General features: G+C 40.7%; 2 protein-coding genes across 5 annotated transcripts; both read right to left on the bottom strand.

The window, feature by feature from the left end:
- Nucleotides 1-3,749: 3,749 nt before the first annotated feature.
- kera (keratocan) lies at nucleotides 3,750-4,912 on the bottom strand (the record flags this gene model as incomplete). The annotated part of the gene is made up of 2 exons (XM_079236246.1): nucleotides 3,750-3,919; nucleotides 4,054-4,912. The coding sequence occupies 2 exons, from the start codon at nucleotides 4,910-4,912 to the stop codon at nucleotides 3,750-3,752; spliced, it is 1,029 nt and encodes a 342-aa protein (XP_079092372.1).
- Nucleotides 4,913-13,643: 8,731 nt separating this feature from the next.
- Nucleotides 13,644-17,456, bottom strand: lum (lumican). 4 transcript variants are annotated; one of them, XM_079235978.1, is made up of 4 exons: nucleotides 17,356-17,456; nucleotides 17,010-17,092; nucleotides 15,228-16,109; nucleotides 13,644-14,882 (listed from the first exon to the last, which is right to left on the bottom strand). In XM_079235978.1, exons 3-4 carry the CDS (start codon nucleotides 16,102-16,104, stop codon nucleotides 14,728-14,730), a joined length of 1,032 nt encoding a protein of 343 aa, XP_079092104.1. In that variant the 5' UTR covers nucleotides 16,105-16,109; nucleotides 17,010-17,092; nucleotides 17,356-17,456; the 3' UTR covers nucleotides 13,644-14,727. The 4 variants fall into 4 exon arrangements, with proteins under 4 accessions (XP_079092104.1, XP_079092106.1, XP_079092105.1 ...); XM_079235980.1 differs by having other exon boundaries at nucleotides 15,228-16,106; XM_079235979.1 differs by lacking the exon at nucleotides 17,356-17,456 and having other exon boundaries at nucleotides 17,010-17,098.
- Nucleotides 17,457-17,739: the final 283 nt, after the last annotated feature.

The following is a 17,739-nucleotide window of genomic DNA, read 5'->3' as shown; positions in this document are numbered from 1 at the left end:
AGGGAGAAACGTGGACAAGATGTTGGCCCTCAGGGTTAGATGGAGAGAGAGAGAGAGAGAGAGAGAGAGAGAGAGAGAGAGGGAGAGGGAGAGAGAGGTTTCTGAGCTAACTCGACCCCTCGCCCTTTACAGAGGGCCTTTATGAGGCCCGGTCTTTGCCTGTCTCAGCACTCAAACTCCAAATTCCACCGAGGTTTGTGGACAGTGAGTTACTGCTGCAAGGAAAAGCTTCATTCAGCAGTGACACACACACAAACACACACACACACACACACACACACACACCTACACACACATACACACACACACGCACACATTCTAGAACACACTCGGGAAGACACATCCTCTCACAGATGCACACTCTGTCTTAACACACCTATCTTTCAGAGAGAGAAAATTGAGAAACCTCTGCTGCTATTTGGGGATGAGGACGAATATAAAACAACAACAAAAAACATTCACAGGTTATTTAAGTCCCAAATCAAGTCTCTGTTGATATCAGAGGGTTAGACACATTATGCAAATCAACCTGTCATTATCTCTTGGAAATGCCCAACGTGAACTGAGTGCACCCCATTGAGAAAAAGGTGAGCAGACTGGTGAGCATCCTCACTGAAATAACCATCTGTCACGAGGCTATGAAATCCAGCATGGTTACCCTGAAAGAGGGACTATACTAGAGACAGAGGTGTGCTTATACAGGCCATCACAGTGTACAGTGTGTGGAAACTGTGTATGAGGCTAGCCTCCTGACTACCTCCGTGTTATGCTTGGCTTCCTCTTGGGCATTCCTGATGTCCAGTGATTCTACCTTCTTTACCTTTGAGAAAACTTGACGGACGTCCCTTTACTACAGGTTGCACAACACACTTTGACAGGGTTTAAAGGAACTTGAAAATCCTCAATCAAGCAGGTGACACACATTTAAGTAATACACGAAAATGAAATATGAACACAATTCAGAATATATACAAATGAACCACAAATAAGATTCCAATCACTCTTTGGAACTGGAGGGAGGCATAATCAAAAAGTTAAAGACTCAATAAATCTCTTGAGGCAAAATTCATGCACGTTTGCTCGATTAGATATAGCATCAAATGAAAAAAAACGTTGCATCTGTCAAAACTGCAAAATGTTGTCAGTATCAACAATGCTGTCAATATAGTGATGATAATGAAAAAATAACACCTGTCGGACACTCTGCACACACCTGAATCACTCAATCAATGTACTGAAGCTTAAAACAACTAACTGCCACCAATCATAACCACTAAGATTGCCAAAGGACAACAAAGACGTCCACATTTCATTCACCAAAGCAAATCCCTGAATGGAAATAAAGCAGCTGCACCGCCAACCAATTGGCCAAGCGGCTGCTGAATAGCAGTATTTTTTTGGAGGGGCAAGCAGAGCCTAATCCCCTGCTCTACAGAGCCACTGAGCCGGCATGAAGATAGCACCAAGAACGCTTACCTCTGTGTCCTGCTTTCCCGAATGGTCCCTTCAGCCGTGATGGAGATGCTGAGGGCTCCGGGACTTGGCCAATGGTGAGAGGTCGCTCAGGGTGCCTTGAAGAGGGGAGGGTGCGTGTGTGAAGTGTATGAAAGGTGTGTGTGTGTGTGCGTGTGTGTGTGTGTGTGTGTGTGTGTGTGTGTGTATGTGTAGGTCTGTGCGCTCTGGCGGACCTGAGTGCCCTGCCGCCTATGTGTGAAGGTAGGCACTGAGACTGATTGGACCAGAGCACATTGCTTTTGGTCAGTCGGAGTGCACCCACCCCACACCGTACACCCAAATGCACGACCATCTCAAATACCACACGTACACACACACACACACACACACACACACACACACACACACACACACACACACACACACACACACACACACACACACACACACACACACACACACACACACACACCAGAGAAAGAGAGAGCAAAGGCCCCCCCAATGGCAAAATACTTTTTTATTCCTTACAAGAGTATCCTTTATTCTAAGAGTGTGGCTCAATCAGACTGAAATATTTGTCTGCCTTTTCCTGAGGTGAAACTCTGGCATGTGTTGCTTTCATGTATGGGGGGGATCTACGGGGCCCTTGTACACAATGGGACCTCTGTGAGAAGCCCCTGTTAGCATGGTGCTGAGAGGAAGTCCCCTCTTGGAGGAAGGCCTCTGCCCTCCCTTTTGCTTGAAGCAGGTTTCTCTTTGCACCTTCGCTCGCTAAACGTTCTGGTCGTGGGATACGAACACATGACTGATAAGACGAGAGCCGGAGAGAAGTGGTTCTATTGCAGTTCTGTACCAATGTGGGTTTGCGTTCAAGGAGGTGCGTCATGCACTCATAGACTGTTTTCGATGAACATTGTTTCAGCAAAAAACATATGGACACAGACACGATGCTATACTGGCTAGCTTTACCCTGTCAGCTTTATTTGTCCACGATAATGTCTCAACCTGCCCGCCCCTCTCTCTCACTCCCATGGTAACTCAAGACCTTTTGATGAGTGAGGGGAAAAGGACCTCGCGAGAATGCCAGAAATCCATCTGCACCTGCCATATAGGCTGGGATTTATATTCTTCTGCTTAGCATTCTCAAAAGACAAATAACTGAATGCCCAAAAAAGCTTGAGACAATGATTGATGCACAGTGTATGACACAGTTTATTGCCTCAGAAGACCTGCAGAGTTGGTCCACTCAAAACATAACATAACTGATAGCTGGGAAAATGTGCTGTCTTAAATCACAACAGTCAACCTTTTCTTTTTTACCCCCAGGTTGGAAAACAACTTTAAATTCTTTGACCATATGACCCAACTCTATCTGGAGCCTTAACATGTTTAGGCAGAGGAGAGGGAGTAGGAAGTATTGATCTGTGCATGTAACTTACACAATAATGTAAAAAGTCATTATAAAATATATTCTGGACAGAATACCACACGTGTATAATTAGTATTTTTACATGCACATTTAATTACATTAAATTTAAATTGGATTAAAATGTAATCTTGCCGTTGTAAAAAAAACACAACATGCTCATCTTCAGATGTTTTATTCAAATTGAAGACAATTCATCTCTTGATCAGTTTATTCAGAAAAATAACAATAAAAAATGTGTTGTCATCAAATGTATTTTGTATACAAAAACATTAAGGAATATTGTCCATGCATATTCTTTATATGCTTTTATATGCAAATCAAATTAAATATTTGTAGAATAGAGTGACTTTCTAAAGTAAATAAGACAGCAAACCAAAGACACAAGACCATTCATTCGGCCTTAAGTCTACAAGTCGTTCCTGAAATAACAGAAAAAAAGGAAAAGGGATATTTTTGCCATTCATAAGCTTTGCTTCCTGCTCAAAGACGCATAATGACAATGGGTCCTCAACATGTCAGTGCTAAATTGTAATCACATTTTTATTCTGAATGCAAATGTTTACAACAATAAGGCACAACTAGTGGTCAACAGATTGTAGCAACAATACAGCTTCTAACCTGCCAGTTCCTTGTCTTTTTTTTAAACTTTCTTTTAGATGTTATTAAAATTTCACTGAAACAAAATCAATGTTTTCTAGAACTATTCTCTAAGCCGCAGCAATGAAACAAGTTGATGCCAACTAATTTCAAATATTTGAGCTTCACAAACATAAAAATATTTCTCATGTCAACAGTTCTGATTCACAGACAATCATCAGTTGCAGGAAAATAGAATTTGCCCACAACCCGGCGGAGATTTTTTTCTTTAGATGACAATGGACCTCAGGAGTCGGAAGCACAGAATTACATCCCTGGGAATTGGTGGCTTAATCGTATTGCCATCCAGTCTGAGATAGCGCAGTCGAGGAACACTTTCGTTGTTGGAGTCGTCCACAGTGTCAATGGCGACTGGACAGACGTTGGCGCCACTTACACCTGTGAATAAACAAAGGCAATAAATTAGTTTTGATAGCATTACAGGATGCCTCTCTGATAAATAATCATATTCAATAGATACATAGAAGAAGCGCCATGCATCTACAGCTCAAATTATTAATGTCAAAACTTACTTTTTATATTGTTATGGTCGAGGTGAAGTTGTTCAAGGCCTGAGGAAATGATGGGAACTTCGGTCAGCTGGTTATGGGACAGCTGCAAGTCCAAAATGCTGGAGACATTGAACACATTTCTGGGAATTCCACTGCTACCAAGCTTGTTGTAGTTGAGCCTCAGAAATGCCACTTTCGGCAAATTTTTGAAGTAATTGGCTGGGATCTTCTCAATGTTATTGCCATCAAGGAAAAGCTGGGTAGTGGTAGGTGGTAAGCCAAGAGGCATGCTACTCAGCTGGTTCTTGGCTAGATTGATCTGTACCAGGTTTTTTAGACCCTTCAGGCTCACCTCAGTTACATCATCATCCATTAGCTTGTTTCCTTGGAGATCCAAGAGGTTCAGCTTATCTAGACCCATGAAGACACGAGAAGGGATCCTGGAGATGCGATTGCGAGAGAGACGTAGATGCTCCAGGCTTGTTGGCAGGGGAGATGGGACAGTGGACAAGAGATTCTCATCCATGTAGAGGTGTGCCAGGTGAGACATTGCACCGAGGACACCTTCTTCTACTCCCTTACTATTGATTTTGTTTCGGTTTAGGTTCAACCAGCGCAGCTGTGTGGCGTTGCGCAGGGCATCTGCTGACAGGACTTCGATGAGATTGTTCTGCAGGTAAAGATACCATGTGTGTGGAGGGATGTTGGGGATGATCTTCAGGCCTTTATTGTCACAGTAGACAGCACGAGGGAAGTTAGTTGGGCAGCGACACTCTTTGGGGCAGGCTTGGATCTGGGCTATATATTCCTCATTGGGCATGTCTTGACCAAGAACTTGCCCGACCAGGCACAAGCAGAGAATGCTAAGGACAAGTGCCATTTTGATGTCCAACCTATGAGGTAAAGAGAGACAAAACAATAGTATAGACGCCTCTGATACAGGTTTACACACAAGAGGATCAGATCATTTCCTAAAGATTTGGGACTTTGAGGAATTAGGTCCACACTGTATCTAAGCCCAATGCAACTATTTTCATTAGATCCTGTGTCTGTTTCATGATCTAGAGTAATAACAGTCTTGGTTAGGCCTTTCATACTCTAGAAATCTAAAATACACACACTTTAAATCCTGCAAATCATGTAGCTGGCATCAAATACGAAGGCGTCAGCTGACTAGGCATTCACAAATGCACTCTCGTTAAAACCAATGGCAGCTGACGGTCTGGCTGCTGATCTGCTCTTTCTGGGTCATTTATTTTTTTCCTTTGCCTGCCGATGACACGTTACACTCCAAAGATAGGATGCAGGTCAACTTTAATTGTCTTAGGACAATCTTGAAGCTCAGACTTGAAGACGTTGCATGTCAGTTGGAAGATTTTTGGCTTTTGATCGCAACATGTATGGACACACATTTTTTAAGTCCGCTATCATTGGTTTGTACAGCTGATGCAATGATGCATGCAAACAAACACACATGGAAACATTTACTTCAGAAGAACCAAATTCTTCCCCATGTTAGCGATGGCAGTTGAGGGAAACGGCAAATGCAAAAGGTGGGATGCAATAGATACTATGTGACAGACAAGTGCAAAATTAAAAAAAGAGTAGTCAGCTCTATCATCTTCCATCCACCCATCTCTTAAGCTTCAACTTGATTCCCCTCAGCTGCCATCTGGTGCTCGTTTAAATTCTTGAAGCACTCCATGTTTGCCTGGAACTCATTTCGAGCAGGCCACGCTTTTCCATGGATGGGCACACATCAAAGACAAAGCCGCCACACCTGTTTTTGAGAGCTTTCTCACTGTACAGAGGTCAAAGCTCCTTGACCCATCTTTTGAGATACGTGGTGTGGTGCAAATGCTAAAATCGTTATCCATGTTTCCGTAAAGCTAAAACCCAATCACTTTTTGCAAGACAGACATCTACCGAACCACAAACCCTGTCATCAAGCCGTGTCAATATCTTTGTCTTCCAGAAACCGAACCTTACCTTAAAACTCTGTAAATTCCTTCTTGCCTTTGTCCTTTCTTAGCAAGTTATCAAGCGTAGTCCCAAATGATGGCTGTACCTCTTTCTTCCCTGTATTTGTACTACTTATTTTTTCATTCAACCTGTCATTCATGATGACACCAAAGCTTCTCTTGGCCAATGAGATTCTCCCAGGACCAAAGGTAATAATCCCATGGTGGTGTATAGTGTCCTAAGCCTTTTTAGTACTTGAGACATGACCCACTTACAAACAGGCTAATACAAGCCTACCTGTTTTGTTTGTTTACTGGCTTCCACATGTACAACCCGTCCTCCTTTGGTTGGCATGATTGATCCACTCACAAATCCCTGAGCGTCCTTTGGCGACCTTTGTGCTAATTCTGTGCTGCTGCTGTCCATGGTGCGATCAGATCAGGATTCATTAATCTGCGAACTATTATGTTTTACAGTGCCAGTCAACACAGAACGTTGGATTAACACAAAGTCCGCAAATAAAGCTCAGTATAATTGTACTATCATAATCATAATATTGATCATAATCAAAATGCCACAGTATATTCAGAGTTCTACAAAGGAACTTTCATTTTGGGTGGATTTTGACAGTGCAAAGTGGTAGTTAGGACGGCGTTCTGCAACTGGCAGGAAGAGAAGAAGCTGCTGCCGGGCATGAAGCTCTCCATCTCCCTGAGCTCTAACTGTATGTCTAAAACTCCAAAACACCTTTACTCAAAAACACTTTTAAACTAAAATCTATGGGAACTGCAAGATGCTATGAAGTCGGCATAGAAGGTATTCACAGTGCAGTGGTCATGGGGATTCTGTGCTTGATGAAATAATTGCAGTACAGTATGTGTAATTAACTCTAAAATACCAAATGTTTTTTCTGCATGGTACATTATGAGGATTTTGGTGAGTACCTAAATTGCAATGTTAGGAGGGAAGGCACGTTGTCCAAGCTTGACTGCTAAAGGATCCAGCAAAGAGATGACGCACTCTTAAGTACAACACATTGTCTACAGACATGAGAGTTGAGGGTGTTATGGGAGAGAGGTCAAGCTTTATCTGGGGGGATTTCACTGCACGCTGGACAGGCAAATTGATTTTGTACAAGCTAGCCAGTATCAGGATTGGTGACCTTTCAAAATGCCAGCGCGAAATTGCGCTAATTTAACAGTGATGATGGCGAAGGCTTGAATGCAGAAGGGTAATCCCAACTGAGTTGTGAGGCAACACTTATCCATGATCAGCCATGCAATCCCATCACAGCTCCTCCTCTGTTTGCCAAGGTGTGTTTGTGAACGTGATGTAATCTTGTGTGATGACTTGCACGTCCTGAGCAGATTTAAAGGAATTGTACGTAAAAGACAAATCACTATCGTGATGAATGGAGACGTTTGCATACTACCCTAACAAGCTTGGTGACTTCCCTTCTTTGCACGCCATTCTCCAATGTGTTCTTTGAGCTCATTGTCAATTAAAGAAAGCAAATGTCCTTGCATGTCTCTCAGCATGATGCAGTTTGCTGTTAAACTGCAGAAGTTAGTAACAGCTACAGTAACTTGGCACAAAGTCTTTCATTAACTCTCTGCAACAGGACGGCCAGCTTGTAACTTCTAGTCTAAGAATGTACCTCCACTCAGCCTCTACTACTGCCAACAAGCAGCCTTATACAAGGTTTGGGATGAAATCAAGAATCAGTCAAACTGTGCATCTGATATAACAGTTTGCCCGATGCAGACACCTGAACAATACCAAGCACCTATTTAAGGTAACAGAAATGTCAATGTTTTAAAATACAATTCACAAGGGTTTAACTGAAACTGGGTCTGATTTAAAAGAAACCTTGACAGACTTGCACATACAATAGATGGGGTATCCTTCTAGTCTCATTAATAGGCACTCATAATGTGTGTTGAATGGTCCAACTGTTGAAAATGATGAGTCAGGGCTTTACATATTTGCAAAGTGGAACATATATTACTGAAAACTAATGTTGGCTACAATCTCCCTGACAGACTAAAGAGAAACACATGGAGAGGAATATGATAATGCTCATTTCCTGCCAGGGGCTTTGTGTCTAAGCCAGCTATGTTAATTATACAACGGGTTGTATTTGCACTGCATGGGTTTTGTGGGATCGGTTCCAGTTGATGGCTTTGCTGAAATCATGACTTTGAAACATTTGGAAGAGTTTTCATGGCTTCCTGCATCCAGAGCTGAGAAAGTAACTGTGTTTATGGATGATTATTCTGTGGAAATAAAAACAAATTTGGCAGTATATGTGACTTTCCAAGATGTGTGTCATTGGCAACCTTCGAACAGCCACAGTTGATTTTTCTTAGTTTATTAATTTCCAGGTTTGATTGTAAAACGTTTGCACATCAATCAATCAATCTTGATCCTGACTGAAGCGTTGTAATTCATGAAATAATATGTGACTCCATGCATCCACCGAGACATTTACATAAAACACTTTCAAAGCCATGTTTAATTTACTTCACCTCTTTAACGTAATACCTGCAAGTTCAGAAATATTGGCATGCAAGGTGCACCCAAAGGTAAAGATCAATCCAATCAGATGTGAATCGTCTGAAAAATGCACTGTCCAAGCCTTTCACTCCCCCTCCGTCAAACTGTTTATTACTAAAGAAATATAAGATTATCTTTACCTGCTCCTTCGACTGGTGAGAGTGATCCGCATGCAGCCAGGTGTGGTTCGATTCAGCTTCTCCAATGAATGGCTCTACTGATTGTCCGCAGTGTCACTGTTAATAAGCCCAGTTATCCTTGTAATTTGCCCTTTGGACACCAGTTAAACCGAGAGGAGGGAGCATGTGTGGTTGGTGGGAGGACGATTGGGTGAGTTGGGATGTCCTTTCAGAGTTTGTGTTGCCTACGTTTCTGCCAGCCCAGCAATTTTTCCGCCTCTTTTTGTTTTGTCTCCCTGTTTGTTTTTGTTTTTTTAGATTTTGAAGTCATCGGTGTGGGGTTAAGGGTGGAACTACTGTCACTCCACCCAACTTAACCATTTGATCTACAGAGGAGGATTTTCTCTTTACCCATTACGATGGGGGATGGGTGCACATTGTATGGCTCATTTCAGCTCACAGGCCTTTAGGTGTGTTTACTAGGCTGTCAGTAGGAGTAGCTTGGATGGGTTCACTCTCAGACATTCACACCCAACTTTTTCAAAAATGACCTTTTTCATTTTTTATTATTTTACAACTCAACTATTCTTCTTGTAGTACTATCCAGCTAATTAGTCGCTGACGTCACTATACGTCATTTCTTACACCTGGTTATTGCCAGAAAACGTTTCACAATACAACCCTGTCTACTGGAGTGGAACAGGAGCCTCAGACCACTAATAAAATGAATCAGTTATTTGAAATTAAAAGTTCAATTTTATTAGTTTGAGAGTGGTTTCCCCGTAAGATATCATGGGAAATAGTAATTCCAGGAAACATAATGCTCTAGGCAAGCATGCATCCTACTATAAGTGTGCATTTTTAGTTTGATGCTTTCTTATGTATCCAAAAGATCTAAAGCAAAGAGCTAAATTAAACTGCATGCGTGCACACCAATATACTATTCTTTTCCTTTTCCTTTGTATTTTATCTGAAAATGTGCTGCTGTTTTGTTGTGAGCACTTTTTCTATGTGGTCTGTCTGTCAGTCGACTCAAAAACTATTCGATATTTTGATTAAGAAATTTTGATAAAGAAATTTGTGGTTCCCAGATCATGAATTCAAACTACTTTGGTCACTCCCTGACATTTCATCCAGTGCCATCACAAGGTCGATTTATGTGGTTTTGATTGAAACGTCTTTACAACTGTGGATTGATTGTCATGAAATTCTTATCCACCTCAGGAGGAAGCTTACAAACTAAGATGGGGAACACCTATAAACATACCTGCTAAACATATGTATGTCAGCATTGCTATTGTGAGCATTTTAGCGTGCTGCTGTTCATATTTCGCTCAAAGCCCTGCGGTGCAAAAAACTATCTTGCAGAGACTAGCATTATCTGTCAAAAGAAGGAAGGGAAATCATTAATAACAATTAGGAGACAACTGGCAAGTGTCAGTTGTCTGTATGTAAGTTAGAGACTAGATTAGGGTGATGAGGGATGGACACAAAATAGGAATAACAACAGACATAAATAGAGATAAGAGCTGGAGATGGTCTAGACAGAAGCACAATCTTTTGTGCTGGGCGGCCGGGCTGCAACAGCTGATTATACTTCCACTCACCATCTCAAGCAGGAGGATGTGAGGCTTCTGGCTTTATAAAAGGACTTTATTGTCTAGACGCGGGCAGCAGGAGCTCCACTCAGGCTTAATAAGAGCGACCCAGGAGGAAGAGGAGGAAATAGTTTGAGATTGGAAAACGGTGCAAATGACCGTATAAAAACATGTGAAATGTGCTAAAAGCTGTTAAAACAAACATGTAACATGTCGTAAAGGTCGTGGCAGCGAGCAAATGGCTAATATTTTTACCCGCCGACGTGTATTGGATGGCATAGAGAAGTGTTGGGTGTCATTGATACATCCCAGCAACTCCAAGACAGAAAAATACTGACTTTCATTAACATAAGTGGGTCAAATTTCAAGTAAAACTGAACTTTACAGCTGGATCTACTTTCAAGCACCTATGGGGAATCTAACGGAACATCTGGAAGACATTTACATAACAACTACAAATGCCACGAACCTTAATCAACTAACCTACAAACTTTAAATAGTGTCAGCTCTAAGAAGGAACTCTTGACTAATACTCAAACAAGTGTTTCCAGCACATGTGGTACACATCAGCGAGGATTAGTGGTGCAGAGCTTTGCAAAGGCGCTATTGATACTGTAAAAAGAAGTGACAAGTTAATATCAAGTAATACACCCAAAGACAGTGGCTATGAATCTTGGCTCCTGATATATTATCCAGTGTCAATGCATTTCTACATCACGGGGAACACTTTGAGGATGTACCAGGGTTTTTCTGTCATTTCCTGCTGTGATGACAGTTATCCGTCTTGTCTTTTACGACAAAGTGGAAGAAAGATTCAATTTTTTTTCAATTCTTGAATTGAGAATAGTCTGCTGTGGCTTCCAGACATTACAGATGCTGATACTCTTTGGAACACTAATTAAAAGCAGACTTTTATAGCTTTGACAATATCCAGAGAATTTTTCTGTTGATGTCGGCACAATGCGGTCCAGTTACGTGTCAGTTATTACTAAATAATACAACATAACACCCACAATAGGGTGTTTTGAGCAGCAGTTAAACACACACGATCTATAATTCCCCATATATGACTGAATTGGAGATTAGTTTCAACTGTTACATCTGTTAATGTGCTCTTGTAAATACAAAAAAAACTTGCACCAAAAATATTTAAACACTGACATCACTTCCATATTAGGATTTATTTAGTCTTCTTACTGGTAAATTGGACGGTACCCATTTTAAAAGATGGCGCAGAAACCCAAAGGAATGTGCTGATTTTTCAAGTTTTATTTCCCTCTGGCACACAATGAAACATATTGCTCAGACTCCTCCAATCATAAGACAAAAAGCACCACACTACAATGAAGGGGCCAGAAACCTGAGTCTTATTTCTCCCTATTTAGTTTTGAGGAGCTCTATTGAGATGCAAAACTGTGGAGAAAAATGTTAAACAATGGGTTTCTCTGCGGGTAAATAGCCCAAAAGACCTTTTGATGAACTTGCATGAATCGTTCCTAAATACAGTTCAATAAAAAAAAAGTGTAGACAAAGGGTTTTCGAAAAATGTCAACATTTATCACTTTTGACCACAAGTGAGCCTGTATCTTATTGAACTCAGTGTGCTTGGAGAGTCTTCTCTTGAGGCAACTTTCAGTGGTTGTATTGAAGCTCCACAGGGAAGTCATGGGGTATTTGTGGTTTCTGTCTGAACCAGTTGGAAGGGTAGATTTACATAGAAAATATCTCAAAATTGTGGAATTGTGCAAGACCCTGCAACCCCTGCATCCCTCCAGGACCAGCAGTTTTTTTATTTTTTTTATTCTGAAGTTACATTAAAACGTAGGACAAAACAAAGATTATAGGTACTCTATGTAGAGTAAATATTGTAAATGAATGACTTGAAAGACACAAAGTGGAGTCAGGAGAATACAAGATACAGATGAAGACCACAAGGTACGGCTCTTTGAAAACAGTTGAGCCATGAGTGTAAACAGTTTAGCTGAAACACACCAACAGGCCTTGGCCAATAAAAACAATGCATTAAACTCTTTATTTTGCTCTTTTGTAAATCACAGGAAACATTATGACTTCAATATTTAGGCCTGAAAAAAAGAAAGTAGCTGCTAAAAAATGACAGCACACTACACATAGTAAGACAGTCCACTCCCACCAACTGGCGTATGAACAACACAACAATTTGTAAGAACTTATGTGTGCAATAAGAACGCCTTTCTTGCTTTTTGCATCTCACTTGTACAGCATGTAGTCTGGACTGACTGCAATGTGAATATACTACGCTCTGAAAATGTATCGTGGTATAACGTGAGTAAGGCCAGGAGAAGTGTTGTTTTTGTTTTGAGAAACGTCATTGAGGTTTTCCTGTCACATTGTATTTTCCACATTTCTCGTAATCCTAACTAAGTGTTTTTTATTGCCTCAACCTAACTGCTGCTGTCACAGGAGTTGTGTTGCTTTAATATAACTGCAACCAATTTTGAGGTATCGACATGGCGTAAAATTACATGTAAAATGCCTAAAATGCTTAATAATGCAACACATAAATGTCAGAAATGTCATACTATTCATATGCCTTCCCATGAAATCGGGTTGAGAAGTAGAAAATAGAAGTTATATACTGTATTATCTCGGTTGACAAAACTATAGATTGTGGCTCCAGTTTAATCCTAAAAGTAGACTATAAGAGAAGGCTTTTTAATGTTTATATTCATATTGTCACCTATTTAATCATTATAGAGCAATATGATTTGTAGTATTTTAGGTTTAGGTACAATCAATTCACTGTCACTGACATCAATGCCGAGAATACTCACATTTGGTTATCTCCTACCATTTAGGCATACATTATAAACACATTATGCTTTAACTAATGGATTTATTACACCAGCCAAATGTATTTTTTGTGTAATTTGTAAGTTGCCTTTATTAATCATTTATAAATAAGTATTATATTATCTACCAACAACTAATAAATCAATTTCCAATAACCCTTTATAAAGAATGCCTTGTTGAATGTGGTTCACAAATAAAGTTTTCAGCAAATAAATGATGACTTAACACTTTCACTTATCAAATGAGATGGCTTCATCAATTTGTTTTCATACATGCTTGAAATTATTTACAGCACGCTTAAAAAGCAATATCATACAAATATGTTGGAAACATAGTTTATTCAACTGCTTTGTGTTTCCTCACAGCAAATCCAAGAGCAGCTACTGAGTCAATGGCCACAAAAATAAATCACGCTAAATTGAAAAATGACGTAAATAAAATGTGATATTACTTCAACCAACATGACACTGCTGCCAAGTTGATTTTGTACTGACAAGAAGCATTTATCAAACATAGTGAACAACAACGTAACAATGACAGCACCTCAACTGCAAAAGCTGTAGTTTATTATGAAAGAATGCCATTGGTTGCATGCAAATAATGCAAATGTATACAAATCAGCAATGCACTCTTGGAAATATCATCTCAAGGTTTAGCTGAGCAGAAAATAAAAGCAGTTTCAAGGATACTACCAACGTCTTTTAATCAAGTGTTATTTATTAAACTCTTTGACACCAACTACTTCAGGAACAGTTTGGTTTCCCCTCAATTGGAATTAAAAGAGTTAATTTCAATAAGTTTTTACTTTGTAGTTCAAAGAAGTCAATCAGTGGAACATCATGGTATTTGCAGCAAGGCACCCTATTTAAAGAAGGCATACATACATATTTTACTGAAAAGCACTCTGATACATTCAAGATATTGAAAAATGTAATCACTTTTACATTTGTTCATCATTTCTCACATTCGGCATTATACACTGAAATCTAAGTACGCGGTCCCTATTTGCTGGTCCTTTGCACAGCAATGGATTCATTATTGTACCCACCTTTTTATTATACATGCTAAACATTGGAACATACAAGACCGACAACAAAATGACGATTGACAACTGAATTGAGACATTGGAGCCATTGTTTTCTCCATTGTGTCTGTCTTCAATATCATCAAATACATGTTTGGAATGTAAAGTGTGTGTTTTCAATCAAAGCAATTGGATACATTTTTATTTACAGAACCTTTGGTCCTTTTTATATTTTCTATATTTCCTCCCTCTCTTTTTTGCCTTCATGTTTATTTGATGTCTAGAGTCAGATATTTAAAAACCCTTATTTAACGCCTGATGAATTTAACAATCTGACTGCATGTTTAGCGAAATATGTTGTAGCTTGTCCTTTCATCTATTGTATCTCAAATTTGCCCAGCTCTTGATTCATTCAAGATATATCTTTAATTGATGAAGATGCCATTAAAGTACCTCTGATTTGCATAATACTTTAATGCAACGACATCTGAGTACTAAGATAGGAGGGATATTACGCCATTCAAACCCAGAAGGCTTTGGGCTGAGCTGTGTAATGGTAGTGGAGAAGGAGGGTATGGCAAGGTTATTGATTTGAGGGAGGTCCTTAATCAAACATGATATCTGAAGCTTGGCGCAGGCAGGTGGAGTAGTCAGGGGGCATGCTGCCATGTGTGATTTGGTTGGCGTCCAGACGCAGATGCTTCAGGTGGGAAAAGTTGACGACTGTGACGAGCTTGCAGAAACTTGTCAGTTCAAACTCTGCAGAGAATCGAAAGTGGAGAGAAAGTTATGGAAGTTGGCAGAAAAACAAAATACTCAAAATACCTTTCAACCCCCAGGGGGTTAAAGGTACCCTGTGGAGTTTTTGAACACATTCCTGTGGTTTCATGCTATTCTGCTGACCGACTGATCATTGGCGATAATGCACAAAGAGATATAGCAATGCACCTGCAAAGATAGTCAAGACGATTGCAGGCTAGCAACCATGCATGTAAACAATGCACAAAAAGTAAGCACATTGATAAGGCATACTACTTATAGACATAACTTTAAGAAAATAGCCAAAAAAGGCATTAAGAAGAAAGATTGCCAATTGACACTCACTGTTGATTTCGTTGGCCTGGAGATAGAATTGCTGCAATTGCTCGTTGATCTCAGGGATGGACTGCAGTTTGTTGAAAGACAGGTCCAGCTCCAACAGCGATGTCACATTGAACACCCCGGCAGGGAGTCCCGAGTCCACCAGCTTGTTGTGGGAGATTCTCAGGTACTGCAGCGAGGACAGCTTGTTCAGGTATCCTGCACCGACAAGATCAATGTCGTTGAAGTCAGCGTAGAGGATTTCCAGTGAACTTGGGACTCCAGCTGGCAGCTTCTTCAGCTTGTTGTGGCTCACATCCAGGGACAGCAGCTTCTTCAACCCTTTGAATGCTCCCCCGATGGCATCGGAAGTTAGCCGATTATGCTGAAGGTTAACGGAAGTCAAGTTCTCCTTGTCAGCCAAGAGTCCAGCGGGGAACTTGGATATCTTGTTGTGCATCATCTTCAGCTCATCGAGGAACTTTGAGGGAGGGATGACTGGCTCGGTCAGGTTGTTGTAGCTGAAGAATAGCTTCTCCAGGGCTGTGAGCTTGTCGATTGTGCCCTTTGCTATTTTAGCATTGGTAATCTGGTTGTTGTCAAGTACCAGCCAGCGAAGTTCATCAGTAACATTATCAAACACCCCTGCCTTGATCTCTTCTATCTGGTTGTTCTGAAGGTAAAGGTACTTGATCCCTCTTGGGACCATGGGAACAACCTTGAGCTTGCGGCTGTCACAATACATGGCGGTGGGGAAGTTGATTGGGCAGTCGCATTCTCGATCACAGTTGGGCCCTGAGGGTCCTAGCATGGAAGCAGGCCGGTACTCTTCATAGTCGTCATACTGGCACAGGGCTACGCTGACCAATACGGCCAAGAGGGTTGCACGGAGAGGGAACATAACTTCTTGGGAGCCAATAGAGAGAAGGGAGGGGGAGGCATGTAATAAGATGTAAAGGTTAGATGGGTCAAGACCAACCAAATGTTAACAACAGAAATAGGACAAATGTTTTTTTTTTGTTGGAGCCTTAATCTAATAATTCTGGATAAAAGGACTATGAAGCATACAATCCCCCCACCCATATAACTGGCCAAGAGTTCAAGTCAACCCATTGTTGACCAATGCCTCCTAGATTTCTTGATTCCATTATCTGTGTCGAGCCACATCATTACAGCTGCAGATTGAACCAAACTGCACTGCTCCCAGCACCACTTCATCTATCAACTTGTCACATTTCAACACAAACTGGTAATGGGAGCAATAATGCAACGCAGATGTTCCTAGAGTGCACAATATATATACATCGAATTGTTACACCGATCTTCAACATGTGTTTTCTATATGACTACTTAATAAAGTGATTTTCATCCAATGAAGCAAAAATAGACAATGAACTAAAACCAGACATATTACTTGTTCAGGATAATGACTGTACAACATCAAACCTGCAGACATTGCAGAACCAGAATAATAAAATCCAGACACATGAAAAATGCAGATAGAAACTGGAGCCAAGTGCAACAGATTGTTTTCCAAAGTCTAAAGTCACCAAAATCTAAGAAACCGCCCTACACTGCAGATCTGAATAAACATGTAGGATCAAGGCAAATATACAGTTTTCCTGAAACAATATGCAAATTGTGAGACTGCTACCACTTATCTTTTGTTCCATGCATTGGTCATTTTTCCCTTCTCTGTTCCAGCACTAGCCACAAACAATAACTTTGACATCTGAAAAGCATCCGGAAAGCAAAAATAAAGAGTAATAGGAAATCACAAATCCATGCCTCCATAAGAAAGCTTACCTGTGGTTCTCTCTCTCTCTTTGTGTGCGTGGGGTGGAGGGCCAGTAGGTAAGAACAGTGTGGTGTTCACAAACTGGAGGTCTCTGGAGAAAAACACAGAGGGAAAGAAGGACAGAGGGGGTGGAGAAAGAGAGAGAAGTAGATGGAGAGACAGAGAGGGAGGAGGGGAGGCTTATTCAGCAAGCTGCAGTCAGGTCGTCATATACATTAAAGGTGTCGTGGGGAGCATCATCCAAAAACTTCTGTTAACTAACCAAGAGCAGGTGCATCAAGAATATTATCACAAAAAAAGGTAAAAAGGTTCAATGGTGAAAAGTATGTTACCTCCACCTTTTCTAATACGTACCACCTTTCCAGACCAACCACGTCTTCTGGTAATTGTTCTCCAAACAACGATCCCAAAATGTGTGCATGAAGAAACTCAATTTGAAAAGGGGAAGGCGGTTTGTGGAAAAATCTAAACAGTAGGGGAAGAAGCTATGTGTGGAAAAATGTGAAAATGATCTCTGGCAGCCATTTAACCCAGACGCCGGTTGTGAAGAGGAACACATTTAGCAGTTCCTCTCGGGCTGTGAATGAGGCGTTGGAAAATCTGGTTATGAGGCTATGAGATGGCCAGAGAAGTATTGCATAACACTTGACACAATCATTTATTCTCTTCTGTTTTTGACCAAAAGCATGAACTAAATGAAATGGACAAAAGTAGGTTAGATCTTATCCAATTCCCCTC

This window comes from Taurulus bubalis (genome assembly GCF_910589615.1).
Source record: "Taurulus bubalis genome assembly, chromosome: 20".
Classification (NCBI taxonomy): Eukaryota; Metazoa; Chordata; class Actinopteri; order Perciformes; family Cottidae; genus Taurulus; species Taurulus bubalis.
Note: the sequence above shows the minus strand (reverse complement) of the source record. Positions and strands in the feature narration are given on the sequence as shown.